At 41.9% G+C, this 16,450-nt stretch overlaps 1 protein-coding gene across 2 annotated transcripts; it reads left to right on the forward strand.

Annotated features, from left to right (window-relative positions):
• Positions 1-183: 183 nt before the first annotated feature.
• On the forward strand, positions 184-15,795 carry DDX23 (DEAD-box helicase 23). 2 transcript variants are annotated; one of them, XM_063293697.1, is made up of 17 exons: positions 184-303; positions 2,314-2,522; positions 3,009-3,119; positions 6,180-6,276; positions 6,521-6,586; positions 6,893-7,031; positions 7,144-7,277; positions 7,732-7,844; positions 8,711-8,854; positions 9,379-9,604; positions 9,913-10,058; positions 10,967-11,144; positions 11,629-11,871; positions 12,296-12,447; positions 13,573-13,681; positions 14,159-14,333; positions 14,861-15,795. In XM_063293697.1, exons 2-17 carry the CDS (start codon positions 2,314-2,316, stop codon positions 15,082-15,084), a joined length of 2,466 nt encoding a protein of 821 aa, XP_063149767.1. In that variant the 5' UTR covers positions 184-303; the 3' UTR covers positions 15,085-15,795. The 2 variants fall into 2 exon arrangements, with proteins under 2 accessions (XP_063149767.1, XP_063149768.1); XM_063293698.1 differs by having other exon boundaries at positions 192-270.
• Positions 15,796-16,450: the final 655 nt, after the last annotated feature.

A 16,450-nucleotide genomic window follows, 5' to 3' on the forward strand; every position in this document is an offset into this window, starting at 1 on the left:
CGCATTACGTTTCCCCGTACGTCCTTTCCTCCTTTCTCACACAGAGGCCTTCTGGGAACTGTAGTTCTCCAAACCTCAAAAGCTGATTTGGTGTGGTGCATGCTGGTACGTTAACCTTTCTCGTGTGGCCTCTTGGGATTTGCAGTCTCAACCCAGTGCGTGAAGGTGGAACATTAGGCTGGATGGACTTGCTTTCCCATCATGCTGCTTGGCAAGGCTCTGTTGTGACCGGAATGAGGTTGGCTAAAATGGCGGGGCTGTAGAAGCACAGTGAGTGGTTACCGACGTCGAGAAACGTTACAGGTGAATTGGATCTTTTTCCAGCAATCTTGTGCTGTCAGAGGCTACAAGCAAAGGAGGGGTTTTAAGAGCGGGAAAGGGAAGAATTGGGGGTTGGGGGGTTAGTTTGTTACCGATGGCCAGCGCAGCAGACTCAGGGAGGTGGGTAGCGGATGATTAGCCTCCCTCTCTTTGTTTTCAGTGCCTCCTTTCACCGCTGGACTCTGCGAGAGGAGAAACGGCGAAAGGGCCATTAAGGAAGCGCAAAATATATCTTGCCTTTTCTTTGGCTCTTTTCTCTGTTGGTTATTGAATTAACGTGTTTCTATATGCTCAGAATACATGGAACCATAACCTAAACAAAATGGGCTCGATTTATAAAACAGCCTAAGCCACCCACTCACACAAAACTAAGCAGGTAATGGTAAACGAATTTAGCCTAGTGAGTGGATGTCTTTTCTAGTCTTTACCTGTTCTGGGTAAATGTTTCATGTGAATCTAACGAAAGCCTCTTGCTTCTGGGATCTGAGAAGGATCGACTTCTAGAATAGAAAAGGTTTCAGCTAGACTAAAACTTATTACCCCAACCCCACCCCCCAATATTTATGTTTCTAGCTTTTTAGAGTGAGATAGTGGGAAAATCCTAGAACGATGCTGAGATTCAGGATTCCTGGGTTCTATCCAGTTTTTTGAGAGAAAAGTGAAACCTTAGTGCAGCCTTTCTCCACCTTTTGCCCCTGGAGGAACCCTTGAAATATTTTTCAGGCCTTGGGGAACCCCTGCACATTCAAGCTCAAATATAGGCCAGGAATTACAAAATTATTATACAGTAGAATCTCGGTTAACCAGAACTCAAGCAACTGGCACTCTCAAGCAACCGGCAAAAAATGAAGAAATAATCTGTTAAATAAAAATTTAAATAAAATCAATTTTTAGTGGAAAGATAAGTTTAAACGTGGAACACCACACCTTGCCGATCTGACCCCCCTCCAGCAGAAAGGGAAGCCCAAACTTGGTGCGCCTATTTTTAATAGTAACCCTCAAGTAACCGGAAACTACATTTATCTGGCATCTACCAATCCCTATGGGTGCCGCTTAACTGAGATTCTACTGTATTTGTTTCATGTGTAGGCCTGTATATATGCATTAACAGTGTACTTAAACTAAAAATAAAGAATGGAACTTACCTCTTTAATATGAAGTTGCCTGAATTTGAAATAATTTTTTAAATAAGTCATGATCTCCCAGGGAACCCCTAGTGACCTCTCACAGAACCCTAGGGGTCTTCGGAACCCTGGTTGAAAAAGCCTGACTTAGTGATTTGATTGATTTTATAAGAAAAATATGTGGTTCAGTTTGCCTCAGAGACCAATAAACAACTGCAGTTACTATCTTTTGTTGCTTTGTATGCTGCCCATTTTTTTCCTGCGTAGAATTCCTTTGAGACCTTATGTTTTATTTTCAATTTTGCTCTTTTTTGCTTGGCTTTTCCTCCAAAAAGCTCATGGTGGCATCCATGATTTATTATCACATCCTTGCAGGAAACATCAATGTCATTTTCATGGAATATATATATAGATTGCCAAAGGTGAGAGCTGGATATTCATGTCTTGCAGTGTGGATACAGTATGCACATGATACTGGAATGCACTGACTGACAGTCATGTTTTTTCATTACATGAAATATTGAACTGTGCTCAAGGACATAATATATGTGTAGGCTGTATGCTCTCATCACCCCCCACATTCACAAAGGAAAGTAAGTTGCGCATCTTTGTCCTAAGTTCTGTCCCCAGAATCTCAAAGTACAACTGGGAAAGACATTTATCTGAAATATTGGAGAGCTGCTGCCAATCAGATGGGTTTGCATGCTATTAACTAGCTTTCTATGTTCCCTGTCATACCTACGCTTTATAGAGAAGGTATCTTGGAATCTTCTTTAGGATTACAGGCATGGAGAATTGAGACAACAATTACATGAGAGGATGCACTATTACATTCTCCCTTCCCGCTGTTTTTCTTTTCCTAATCTAGATGGCTGGGGAAACCATTGAAAAGAGAGAGCGAGATTCTTCACCCATCAAAGAAGAGCGGAGGCGCTCACGGTCAGCAGAACGAGAACGTGACCGGGAGCGTGATAGAAAAGTCTCCCCTCTTGCTAAGGACAGAAAACGACACCGCTCTCGTGACAGGAGGAGAGGTAGTCGATCAAGATCCCGATCAAGGTCCAAATCAACTGAGAGGTAATGTGCATCTTTGTGTTGAGAGGTAGCTTTTTCAGTCTGTTTTGTCATTGGGATAATTTGATTTGATCCATTTTGAGTGATGACATAACAGGAAATGTAGTAGTTGGGATTACTTTAATTTGATTGCCAGTAAGAGTGATTGTTGATTTTTATGTTCATTGTCAAATTAAGTTCTGTTCTCACTGTCACAGAAATTGGCATTGTGTGTGGGTGTGAGACTATATTTGTTGGCAATTTCTGTGCTCTGCTTTTCTGTCTCTTCCTGTATAAATTCAACAGCTGTATTTCTACAGAAGCTGGTTTGGTGGGTATGAGCAGACCATAAAGGAGGACGCTTTCTGAATTTGATGTGTTTGAATAGTAAATAAACTCTCCAGAGTTTAAGTAGATGATAGTAGGGTTCTGCTGTTTAATGGAATGAAAAGCATTGGTTGGAGCTGTATGTGTTACGAGGCATTCTTCATGCAAATCATATGTTTGTAGAGAGCGGCGATATAAAGAGAGGGAAAGAGACAAAGAACGAGAACGCAGTAAGAAAGATCGGGATCGTGACAAAGATGGGCATCGAAGAGACAAAGACCGAAAACGATCCAGGTAAAACATTGCTTTCTTCAAGAGAAAGAAAGAAGCTGCTTCAGAGGTGTTGCAGTAATTGTAGAGGGATGCTTAGAGTAATGCAACAGTATCTAGAGACCCACAGATAACTGTCACTAGTTTACAAGAAATCAATCTCAAACACATTTTATTTAAGACTTAAGAAATAATACTTGCTGAAATTATACTCTAACCATGATGATAGGACTAGAAAATTTGTCGAATAAATTGTCCTGCTAGCTACATACCATGCAGAAATCAGCTGTTAATTAAGGTGACCAATATCTCTTATTGAATGATTTTTTTTAATACTATTAGTCATCTTCCAGTACATATATTTTGCATAGGGCACTGAAAGGCACATTTCTACTTGCCTTGGTCCCAGGTTTTCAATTAAAATGTAATAATTGAAAAATGCCTTTAGGAAGCCTGTAGAGTATATTTTAGTGGTATGGTTCCATATTTTGCTTGCCATGTGCCTCCCCTGACTGACATGGTGAGTTCCCAAATTCTTTTCAATTTTGTGACAATGTGGGGATCATTTTCATAGAAATGTGAGGTTTCAGAAAGTCTCTAAACCGACTTCTGGTGGGGAAATGGCGGACTGAGCAGCTGTGCCTGTGGGCTTCGCGGGTGGAGCTGACAACGCGGCAATTTTTTCTGGGCTCAGGCAGGTTTTCCTGAAGCCCAGAAATGTTCTCCAGATAAAGGAGAACACCTGGAATCATCCCATTTGTCCTCTGGACGGCTGCTTGCAGCCAGAAGATCACAAACAGCATTTCACATTTGACTGGTAAGAGCTATCTGGGAGGCAGGGATGCCATCATTGCCAAGCTGCGCTGTAGCCTTAAAGGGACACTAAGACCGGCCACTCCATTTCTAAATCACTAAATTTATGGGTTTTTTAAGTATATGTAACCAAAGAGGCTTTCTACGGCAAGGAGAAGCTGGCTCTTTTGGTGCTTATTGTTATTTTTGGGATTACTTTTTTAAAAATTCTTTTTTAAGTTTTGGATGTCATTTTCCTTCCAAATATAAAGGAGGATTGAGAGTAAACAATTGTCTTCCTGTTATTTTTGTACTAAATTTGAAGATATTAGCATTTTCATACATGTTGAATCGGCTGATTTGAACCTTCAGCTTTCTGTTTCTGTTTCCCCTTGGGAACTGTCTGCTATCTCACTCTCGCTTGTGCAGATACATTCCTGAACTTTTCCATATCTTTGATTTTTGTTGGTTAAGCTCCTAGGCAGCGTTATAATCTACTGCATGAGACATGGAAGATTTTAAACAGATTTTTTCTGACTTCTACCAAGTTCTTATGCAAGTTTTCAGGACATCATGGAAAATATGAGGTCTAAAATGTGCCATCAGGTTGGGGATGTGGTGGATGAAACTGAAGAATTCAACAGTGATAGAAATGTTTCCTCTAAGAGTGAGATTGGGATTTCTATTGAGAGGCTGGATGAAGATTGGATAGTGGAGTTGGAGAAATTTAATGGAAAGAGAGATCTGCAAGTAATAAGTGAAATTGACTTTCTGGTGGAATGCCATGAAAAAGAAGGGGTCATTATGTGTGGGAGGTTTTTTGAAGAGAAGCTGGAATTTTTGAGGGGGGCAGTTGGGCTGTTTGATTTTTTCAAGAGAAAAGAAAAGCTCTGTGCACATTGTGGGGATATGTAAATGCTCTGGTTTATTTTGAAGTAGGATAAGGGTTAAAGAGTGTTTATCTGGATTGCTTTAAGGGTTTGACTGATGTTATTTGCTTTTAAGGATTTGGATTAAGATTGTTAGGGTATAAAAATGTTTATTTGGATGGTTTTAAGGGTTTGATTTAAGGCCACTGTTTCAAATTGTTTTTGGTTTTTCGGGGGTTTATTAAGATTAAGATTATTAAAACTGTTGTACTATTAAGTATAATGGCAGACAATTTATGTGCTTTTTAGTTTGATTGTTACTATAGTAGACAGAAATGTATAGAATAGTAGTAGGGAGAGAATAATTGTTATCTTTGGGGGGGAAAGTTGTTTAGGGGGTCTATATGAATTTTTTTCTTTATTTTAATATAAGTGGGGGGAGTAACTATACTTAGTGATTTTTATAATGTGCTAACGTGGAATGATTTGTAGAAATAATGTGGTTTTGGTTTAATAAAGAGTAAGAGATTGATTATGGAAATTTTTGTACATCCTTGCTGTTAAAAATTCAGAAGTCACATCTTTCTGTAATTTTGAAAAAAAAAAATCTCTTGTGTTTTCACACCTTTTTAGTTCTTTTTTCTTTTTTGTAGCTTTTTTGTTTTTTCGTAGCTTTTATCCTTGTCTCAAAACTTAATACAATTGTTTTTTTAAAAAGTCTCTAAACCTCCAGTAAAGAGCACAACTGTAGCTTTGGGAAGGGGCTAAACATATTTTCATGCTGGGTATATTTTGGTAGATGAGGACTTAGAGTTTTTGGAAATTCAGCAGTAAAACCATTTGTACAAGTGATATGCACATGTATATATATATATATATATAAATCGATTAAAGTTTCCCAGACTTTCTCTTCAGTTTCAGAGAGGGTCTTGAGGTTTACTTTATTACTTCTCTTCAAAGTTTTTTGAAGCCCAATACCAAAAGAAGGCCTAGTGCTGATAGCTAGAGAGGAGCATGGGTATTACTGACTGTGCTAGATTTTCAAGGTATAGTGAGTGCCTTCAAAACTTGGTGAACCTGCAGTAATTATTAGTTTCCAATACTGAGAGGAGGTGTGGGGCTTCTTATGTTCATTATATTTTAAAACATCTCTGAAAGTTTCTCATTTGGAGCTGGAATTGCTGGTTTGATTTTTGAATTGCGGCACAGTTTTAGATCACTCCAGGATCAGAGCTTTGGAGGGGATCAGGAGGTTGTTCCAGTCTTGTGCTCTATTTCAGAGTTCTGGTATCAGAAACAGAATGACATTCCTCCCAAGGGTGAGAGGCCTGACACTCATATATTTTTGTTTTGTTATCAGTGCCAGGCAAAACATACGGATTCTGATTGGTTGCTTCCCTTTTGACTCCTTTCTCTGTTTCAGGAGTACCTCCCCAAGTCGGAACAAAGATTCCAAATCGAGGAAAGATAGAGACTCTCGCAAAGATGAGGATGATGATTCATTGTCCAAGAAGGAAAAGGTACTGCATGCATCTTCTTGACCTTTCTGAACAACTGTCAAGAATGCATTCTGATGTTAAAGAACGGTTCTCTTCAGTGATCTGCTTAAAAAGAATAGCTTTTATGCTCTTCCAGTTTTTCTTCTCTGAATTTTGTGGGCTGCTCTTACCTGGTCCTGTCCACAGTCACATGGCTTTTATAATTACAGCGCCTGTCTTTAGTGAGTTTGCTTGGTACCTTGATGAGCATCTGCATTGTTCACAGGCTCAGCCACTTTCTCTGGAGGAGCTGCTGGCCAAGAAGAAAGCTGAAGAAGAAGCTGAAGCCAAGGTGAGTGGGCCAATGGAGCATTCCTCCACCTTCCCTGCTCCCAGGTATCAATTAGCTTTTGGAAGACCTGTTGGAAGACATACTGGAGTACAGCAGCCTTTTCTAGCCTAGTCTGACATGTTATTTAGTTGGGAATTGTGGGGTGGGGGGCGGTGGCGGGTTATAGTCCATCATACCTAAATTCTGTAACCCAGGTTAGAGGCAAACAGATTGTAGCAATCTAGGTGTGTCTCAACATTATTTCGCTTTTTGATAACTTCAGCAAAAGGATCTTAATTTGTACTTCATCTGATTGATTCCTTGCAGCCCAAGTTCCTTTCCAAGGCAGAACGAGAGGCAGAGGCCATAAAGCGTCGGCAGCAGGAGGTGGAGGAACGACAGCGGTTGCTGGAAGAAGATCGAAAAAAGAGAAAGCAATTCCAAGAAATGGGAAGAAAAATGCTAGGTACATTTTTTTCCCCCCTTGGGTATTGTGTAATTTATCAACCGGTTTTATGCTCTGAGTTTGTTTCCCTGATACTAACTTTGTGAAAACCTATTATTCACCTTGCTTGCAGAAGACCCTCAGGAGAGGGAGCGGCGTGAGCGGAGAGAGCGCATGGAACGAGAGACCAATGGCAATGAAGATGAGGAAGGGCGGCAAAAAATCCGTGAGGAGAAAGACAAGACCAAGGAGCTGCACGCCATCAAAGTAACGCTTGCTGGCTCAGGCACCTGCAGCCTACTGTTCGAAAGGGGGTGGCGTTCTTTGGAACATCTTTAGATTAGGGTTGGTTCTGATCAGTTCTTCCAACTGCTTCATGAACCTTGGCTCCTGAAGCCCATTCTTCCTGTACGTAAATGAGTCCGGGCGAAACACTGCTTGGAGAACCAGGGCTTAGAGATGAACTCCAGATGAGGGAAGCTGTTTGATGCTGAAGCCTCTTGGTAAAGGGCTTGAACTGTGAACCAGGGATTCCCAGTTTGCACACCTGCCACCCGGTGGCCCTATTCAAGCCATTACGCGCTCACTTTCAACCATCGGCTATTGGCAATAGAAGAAACAAAAATGAACACATTGTTTGATCCTGCTAGCTGCATTGCTTCTTCATAGGGAAAACAGGATAGGATGAAAATGGAATGTTTCAATGTCTCGTCCCTGCCAGGAGCGATATTTGGGTGGGATCAAGAAGCGGAGGCGCACTCGGCACCTGAACGACCGCAAGTTTGTCTTTGAGTGGGATGCTTCGGAAGATACTTCCATCGACTACAATCCGTTGTGAGTATTTCTTCCAGGGGTGGGGCCACCGTAGGGCCTGCTGCTGCACAGTATGGACCAGCCTCAGCTCAGGAGCACGGCGGAGGAACGTTTGTGCCCTTGCCTTCTTTCTTCTGGGAAGAATCCAGTGAGGGGAACATGGAAAAGCATTTCAGTGTAATGCAGAAGAACAGTCGTGCCTCTGTGAGGAAGGGATGGATAAGGAAGTCCTAAGGAATTAGATTTACGAGGTGTTACTTGTCCAGCAAGAATTTAGAATTTCCTGTTGATCTAAATTGTGCAAATTAAGCAGTCAGCGCTTTATTTGCCTAAAGCAAGTGCTGTATTTGCCAGCTTGACTTGGGCAGACCACTTGCATTTGATTGTCCCTCCCAGGTACCCAGAGGAGCCAGGAGGAGCATGTATCTAAGCAAAAGGTGGCAGAGCTCCTGCAACAGAAGAACCTGCCATGTCCACAGGTTCCTCAAGCTCAAAAGAATCCCAGGTTGAAGGGCAAGATGTTGCTCCACTCATCTCACTTGGCTCTGCCCAGCTGGCACCCAAAGAACGCATGAGGCCTGGACAAGCTGTTAGTATGCATAATAGAGAGCCCAAGGTTAGATTTACTGTGAGGCAGCTTTGTGTGAGCATTCAAGGGGCAAGTTGGCATTTGCACAACATGTGCATGGGAGGCATTGGCCACCAAAAGAGAGCATTTTTCATCATTAAGGTACCTGCACATTTTTATGGAACTCAAGGATTGAACTTTGCTCCACCGTTTAACCAAAAATTCAAATTAGAGGATCCCAACTTTCTGAAAACTTCTAAAAGAGTGAGGGGAAAGGCTTACATGCATCATGGCTTGTTGACATATCCTTCTTCAACAGGTACAAGGAACGACACCAGGTTCAATTGCTGGGACGTGGTTTCATTGCTGGCATTGACTTGAAACAGCAGAAGCGGGAACAGTCACGTTTCTACGGAGACCTGATGGAGAAGCGGCGAACACTGGAAGAGAAGGAACAAGAAGAGTAGGTTTTGTGCAGGGTTGGTGAAAGATGTCGGGAATTGGGAGGATTAAAACAAGAATCCTCGTCGTATGAGTGATACTGGCTTGTGTTATACTTGTACGGTTTCACTGGATCTTGGTGTTCAAAAAAAGGTGGAAAATGTAATCTAGTGCAAAACTTTGCAAAATATTACAGTAGCAATAAGAGGTGGAGAAGTAATATATTGGAAAATAGTAGAACGGGCTAAGCAGAGAATTGGGAAGATCAAATAGCCAGTATTTCTTCTGCCACAGTTGCAAAAAAAAACCCCACCCTTCAAATAATCAGCTAAAGCATCTTACCAAGGGGAATTATATGAACTTTGTCATATACTGTATGCTGTGTTGGTAACCAAGTCCTGTAGTTTTGGGGATAACCCTAGCTATGCAAAATTTCCTTCATGAGTATTTTTGGGGGGTAAATGTTTCCTGCTGCTTTTGTGTTTATTGGTTTTGTTTACAATAATTTTGCCTGACTTCTTGGGATTCAACATCCTCTCTTGGCAGGGCACGTTTGCGCAAGCTGCGTAAAAAGGAGGCTAAGCAACGGTGGGATGACAGGCACTGGTCTCAAAAGAAACTTGATGAAATGACGGACAGGGACTGGCGTATCTTCCGGGAGGATTACAGCATCACCACCAAGGGGGGCAAGATTCCAAACCCCATTCGCTCCTGGAAAGATTCCTCATTGCCCCCTCACATCTTGGAGGTTATTGATAAATGTGGCTATAAGGTGAGAGACCATTCAGCTCGTGAGGCTGATTGGTTCTTTGGTTTATCATAATGATGTTATTTTAAAACTAGAATCTGCATAGGGTATTGTTTACTGTCAGTGTCAAATAATCTAGCTTTACCATTGCAGATGGTAAATGAAACAGTGAATCCAAGATACTTGGTTTAAAAGAAGGGTGGTGGTGGCGGTGGTGGCAGCCACAATTAAAGATCGCATTTCCTGGATTCTGTTAATGGTGCCTTGAGCCTGGATGATTTCTCCTAAAAAGATCAGATGTATCTTGACAAACTCTTCCTTGTTTTGCACAGGAACCTACTCCTATCCAGCGTCAAGCCATCCCTATTGGTTTGCAGAATCGTGATATCATTGGTGTAGCAGAGACCGGTAGTGGAAAAACAGCCGCCTTCCTTATCCCACTTCTGGTGTGGATCACCACTCTGCCCAAGATTGATAGGTGAGGGGGTTGGGACATCTTTCTAGAGGAAGAGGAGGAAAAGCCTTTGAGGAGGTTGGGGACTGGGTGAATATAAATATTAAGGGGTTGATAGTTGTCCTATCTATCAAGAACTGACAAAATAAACAGTGTTCTGTTGGCCATTCTAGGAAAACTCAAATCATCTCCCTGAATTTTCAGTTTTGTGTGGTGGCAAAATGGAGAATTGCATTAAGGGATTCAATGTGGCAAAAAATGATTTATGCAGGAATGAAGCTTTCTCCACAATCAAGTCGTGTTTCCTAGGTTATAGCATAGAATGTGCAGGACTAGGGTCACAATTTGATATAGAAGTTAAGATTTGGTCAGACAAAAGGTTAATCTAATCCAGCATTACTGTTTCCAACAGAGATCAGTAAGATGCTTTGGGGAACCTCACAAACAAGGCATGTTAGATATAAGCCAGACTGCAGTGCATAAATAGTCCCCTGCTCACCCCCCACCCCCCTTCACCGCAGTGGCCTTATTCTTTGTTCTATGTGGTTCACCCATACTCAACTGGACACCATCTGGATATGTGGACTTCCACACATTTGGAAGAGGCCCTGATTGGGCAAACTTTGGCATAGTCTATGTGAAAAAGTCTATGTGAAAAACTGCATGAATTCATTCAACAGTTGCCACTAGATAAATTAGAAATAATCTGGTCCAGTGGGAGCCCATTAAGTTTGATAATCCAGTACTCTAGGAAGTGCTTTGTTAAAGTAGGAGTGGAAATGACAAGAAACTTGCTTTCACATGTTTCAAGATGATTCAGCTGGATCTAGATTGCAAAGGCAATCTATTAAGTCTTTAAGTCTATCTTTTAAGTTTTCACAGTTCAGGTTGACACTGTTTACCATTCAGGTTGCCATTTGTCTTCATTGCAGGATTGAGGAATCAGATCAAGGTCCCTATGCCATCATCTTAGCTCCCACTCGTGAGTTGGCTCAGCAAATTGAGGAAGAAACCATTAAGTTTGGAAAGCCTCTGGGCATCCGCACCGTGGCTGTCATTGGTGGCATCTCACGTGAGGACCAAGGCTTCCGCCTCCGCATGGGTTGCGAGGTGAGATTGCAGTAATAAAATTCATCACACTACCTAGTCACAAATGCTCGCTTTGTTGATTTGGCGAAGTGCACTGTATAAAAGATAAATGACAACTACGCATAGCCAGTTTGGTGTTGTCACTAAGGCACCAGGCTAGGAATTGGGAAACTGAGTTCTAGTCCCACCTGAGGCACTGAGCCAGTCACTTTCTCTCAGCCCTAGGAAGTGGGCAATGGCAAACCACTTCTGAAAAACCTTGCCAAGAAAACTGCAGGGACTTGTCCAGGCAGTCTCCGAGAATTGGACACGATTGAACCGATTTTTAAAAATATATAGCTTAATATTCCCTTAACTCCACAGCCTGGCTCAATGTCCCGGACCAGACAAAACTCTGGGAAGTGCTATTTTGTTTCCAGAACTTGTTGGAGGAAGGAAGGGAAAGATTAATTTCAGCCTTGAATGCCAGGGCAGACACAAGTACATTTCTCCCTCCGAATTCCAGATTGTGATTGCTACACCTGGTCGACTGATTGATGTATTGGAGAACCGTTACCTGGTGTTGAGCCGTTGCACCTATGTGGTATTGGATGAGGCCGACCGTATGATTGACATGGGTTTTGAACCTGATGTGCAAAAAATTCTGGAGCACATGCCTGTCACTAACCAGAAACCAGATACTGATGAGGCTGAGGACCCAGAGAAGATGCTGGCCAACTTTGAGTCGGGCAAGCATAAATACCGGCAGGTTGGTGGTGTTTAGATGTCTTGTTATCAACTCTGCTTTTTAAAAAAATACAACAATTTAAACGGAGTTCCACCTTTTGACATAGAATTCTGCCACAGAATCTCATGTGGTCAGCTTTCAAACATAAATTAGAGTTACACATGATTAAAAGGTGTTTTCTTCTGGTTGGGAGTTGAATGGTTGTGGCAATTATGGAAATACTTTCGTAATTGCCTGCTAAGATGCTTAGGAAGCTGTGTTCACTTGAGAGTTCAAATGTCTTAGTGCAAAGGAAAAAGTTGATACAGGCTTTCTCGATAGGGAAGAGTTCTCAAAAGTTTTTTTGAGAGAAGGTTTTCTGTGGAATAAGAGGCAAAAAAGTTCTACGGAGTAAGAATCATTGCACGTATTCTTTCTTTCTCTCTGTGTCCTGCCTCCTGGATAGACCGTGATGTTCACAGCAACCATGCCACCTGCCGTGGAACGTCTGGCCCGCAGCTATTTGCGCCGGCCAGCTGTGGTTTATATTGGCTCAGCTGGCAAACCACATGAGCGTGTGGAGCAAAAGGTCTTCCTCATGTCGGAATCAGAGAAGAGGTAAATATTAGTATGGGAGATGAGGGATAGGAACTTGGGCTTGTTTGAAGACATAACTTTTCCAGAAAGTTTGAAGGTAAGAAAAACAAGTTTTATTCTGTTTCTTTCTTTTTTTCTGAGAAGAAACAGGGACTCTGGGAAAAATTGAAATATATCCAATATTCATTTTTGCCACCCTGTATTAATCTAAGTTTGCTTTCCTATTTTAAGAACTTAAACTGCAGTATGGATAATTTGGTTTACTCATACACTTACATTTTGTATATTTATTAAATATAAGACTAATTTGGTTGGACAATTACTACATTTACTAGTTGAATTTAGTTTAAAATGGTTTAAAATTTTAATTGGCATCCCCTTTGTGCTTTCTCTGTCCTCTGAAGGCTAGTCCAGAGACCCGCTGACCTCTAGTTCAGCAACAAACAAGTCCACAAGCAGGCCAGGCACTGCCCCCTCCTTTGGTGGAAGTGCCCTGCCCTGCCCCTCCAACGGGCAGAAATGCATCTTCCTCATTCACTGGATGCGGTCCTGTGCTGCTTGTCCTTTGCTTCCATGACACGTAGTGCTCTGGTATTCCAGATAAAAATCTCCCCGTTACAGGTTAGAAGTGTTTTGAGGAAGTAACCCTGTAACAATATATGAACACCTTGTCATTGAGGAAGTAACCCTGTAACAATATATGAACACCTTGTCATTGAGGAAGTAACCCTGTAACAATATATGAACACCTTGTCATTGAGGAAGTGACCCTGTAGCAATATATGAACACCTTGTCATTGAGGAAGTAACCCTGTAACAATATATGAACACCTTGTCATTATTGCCTTGGGGTTTTTTTCCCTCTTCAGCACAGCACATCTGCTTTTGGTGTATCTGCTTGAACTAAGTGCTGTGGGCAAATAAATTCCAAGGCAGGATTATGTCTGTGGTGTTTTTGCATGATAGGGCCTTACAGTAAACTATTCCTAAAATGGTGGCACAGAGATAAAAATGGCTTCAGCATACTGTGATATACATGTGCTACTAGGGCAGAAAGCTAGGATGCAGCAGGACATTGCAGCTTCCAGCTGGCAGATCCTACTTCCTGCTTATTCCTTGCCCTTTTTCCTCCTTTCACTTACACAGAAAGAAACTATTGGCTATTTTGGAGCAAGGTTTTGATCCGCCCATCATCATCTTTGTCAATCAGAAGAAAGGCTGTGACGTATTGGCCAAATCCTTGGAGAAAATGGGGGTGAGTCACAATCCTATTTAGAGTTACAGAACTGCAAATCTTTGTTGAGATCAAGGCTTGTTAGGGTTTCCTGGGCCATCTTTTGAGGCATCCAGGCTCCCAGAATTGAATCTTTATCTTTTGGACAATGCGTAGTTTCTCTCTTCTGTTCTGTTGCAGTCAACTGTTGACCAAATAGCTTGTAGGATGTTTTCATGAATTTCATGAACAACTCTGTCTGCAGCAGCTTTTTATCTGGGAACCTTATTGCTAAAAGAGGCCTGTTCCTCCTGACTGCCAATTATATTTCTCTCTAAAGTAACTTGCAAGGTCCTCTAAAATTATATGGAAACCGTACAGCTGATTCTACTGCAGTCCCCATTCAAATATCTTTGCCTCTGAAATGCTCCATATTAGTTCCTGCCTGCTTCTCTTCACAACCATCCCTGCCACAACTATTTGACTGTTCTTAGCATATTGTTCTTTCTGTCTCTACAGTATAATGCTTGTACCCTTCATGGTGGTAAAGGTCAGGAGCAGCGTGAATTTGCCCTCTCCAATTTGAAGGCTGGTGCCAAGGACATTTTGGTGGCCACAGATGTAGCTGGTCGTGGTATTGACATTCAGGATGTGTCCATGGTGGTGAATTATGATATGGCTAAAAACATAGAAGGTGAGCTACCCATCATTCTTCTTTCCTTCAAGTTCCCCCATCTGTGGAATATTGGGTAGTTCTTTCCTCCGAATGAAATCAGGAGGAACTGGTGTATGGGGGCATGTGTGAATATCAGTAAGGCAAGGGGGCCAGAATATTAAAAGCTTTATCCCCAGACTTAGTGATGTGGAGTCTCCTAGCAGTACACTGCTGAATGCTGATGGTGAATCATGACAAAATGCATAAGCCATAAAGTATGTAATTTAATTCTTCTTCCAGTTGCATTCTTACTAGACAGCTTTGACTAAACCAGTACCTCTCAGCAACGTGTCTTACAGGCTAGTCCCAGGATTGCTGAAATAAGTGTATGAAAAGTACTTTGACCCCTGAAGTGCTCTTTCAGTTGTTTATTGCTTTCTTTACACTTCTTTATGCTTCTCTTAAGTGATAGCTATACAGTTCCCCGGAGTCCACCAATCTCCAGATTTCATCCTATACACCACCAGTGTCTGTGCCTTGACAACTTAATTCCTTCTTTGTTGTAGATTACATCCACCGCATTGGTCGAACGGGACGAGCTGGCAAAAGTGGTGTAGCTATTTCTTTTGTCACCAAAGAGGACTCTGCTGTCTTCTATGACCTTAAGCAAGCTATCCTTGAGAGTCCAGTATCTTCATGCCCCCCGGAACTGGCCAACCATCCAGATGCCCAGCACAAACCAGGAACCATCCTCACTAAGAAGCGTCGAGAGGAGACTATCTTTGCCTGAGTGTGTAGTTAAGCTACAGAGAGCCCCCCCACTCCCCGTATTATAATCAGGGGCACCCTTTGACCACCATTTGTGGCCTAGGCGATGACACAGGGTAAAGCGTAGTGGCTCTAGTCTTTAACAGTGAAGTGGCTGTTTCATTTCCTCCTTTTCTGTGAATGTAGATAACACTTCTCCCACTATATATATGATAACCCTGCTTTGCATTCAAGACTGAACGATGGGAACATTAGTCCAAGAGACAGAATGTCACCTTGCAAATCTTGATCTCAACAAGTCCCTTAATTTTCTTCTTCTTGAAGATGATGTCTATGGAAAACTTGTATTTCTTTTTTGTTGAGAATGGCCAGCAGTTTCACCTTGCTGATTGATACTTCCAAAATGTATTCAGAGGGGGTTTCAGGTATCTACTTCTACGTCACCCCTCTTCTCTGAAAATCAGACAAGAAAGACTTTGGGGTTGGCCCAGTGATGAGGGGAATCCTGTTTGTGGTCACCCAGTTCTACAGACCTTCTTTTCCTGCTCCAGTGAGGACTTCTCCCCATTCATAATCCCAACTGTTCTGTTTCAGTACGATACTTCGTTTTTGTTTTATCCAGAACTGCCTCCCCCCTCCCGCCCCCCATAAAAGGGGCAGGTAATGTACAGAAAGACTCTTATTTTTTTTCAGTGATTTGAAAAAAAAATACTATAAATCCATATGAAACATTGTTCGCTTGTCTGCCTGTTTATTCTTGGTTTTTCACAAGTAAAAATAGGTACTTTGTAAAGATCCCTGGTACTGCTGCCATAGTTCTGCTGCTGCTGTGCCTTTTGAATGAAGCTGTTCTGCTAAAGGGACGATCAGTTAGAAATAAGAATGAGTTGGCTGCTTAACGCTGTGCTATTTTACATTATAGGTGAAGGTGAATGAGAAACAGCAGCACTGCTTGGAGCAAAATGATACTTAAATTGAGAAGACTGGAGAAATCAAGGAAATGTCTTGTTTCCTTGAGAGCCAATACTTTCCTCCCGCAGTAGCTGCTGTAGTTTTCTTCTGAGGTAGAAGATGAGGTTATAGGTTGAATTTGGGGGGGGATTTTTTTTTCTCCTTTGACCAGTTTTCATTTAATGATTGGCAATGATAACCCTGGGCAAAATAGCTGAGTCTGACATCAGTTCTAAAAGTCTCAGGAAAAAGTGCCAGCAGTTGAGGCAAATGTTGGGTTCTCTTTTGTTTACAAAATGTTTGTTGCAACCCTATTAAACAAGGGATTTGAGGGTGAGGGTTGTCAATTCTCCCATAAGTTATATTAGTGCTACTATAGAGTCTCCTGTTTATGTAACCTTCCATGCTCTTACGGTGACATTCCTGGCTGTTCATCA

Source organism: Candoia aspera, chromosome 2 (genome assembly GCF_035149785.1).
Source record: "Candoia aspera isolate rCanAsp1 chromosome 2, rCanAsp1.hap2, whole genome shotgun sequence".
NCBI lineage: Eukaryota > Metazoa > Chordata > Lepidosauria > Squamata > Boidae > Candoia > Candoia aspera.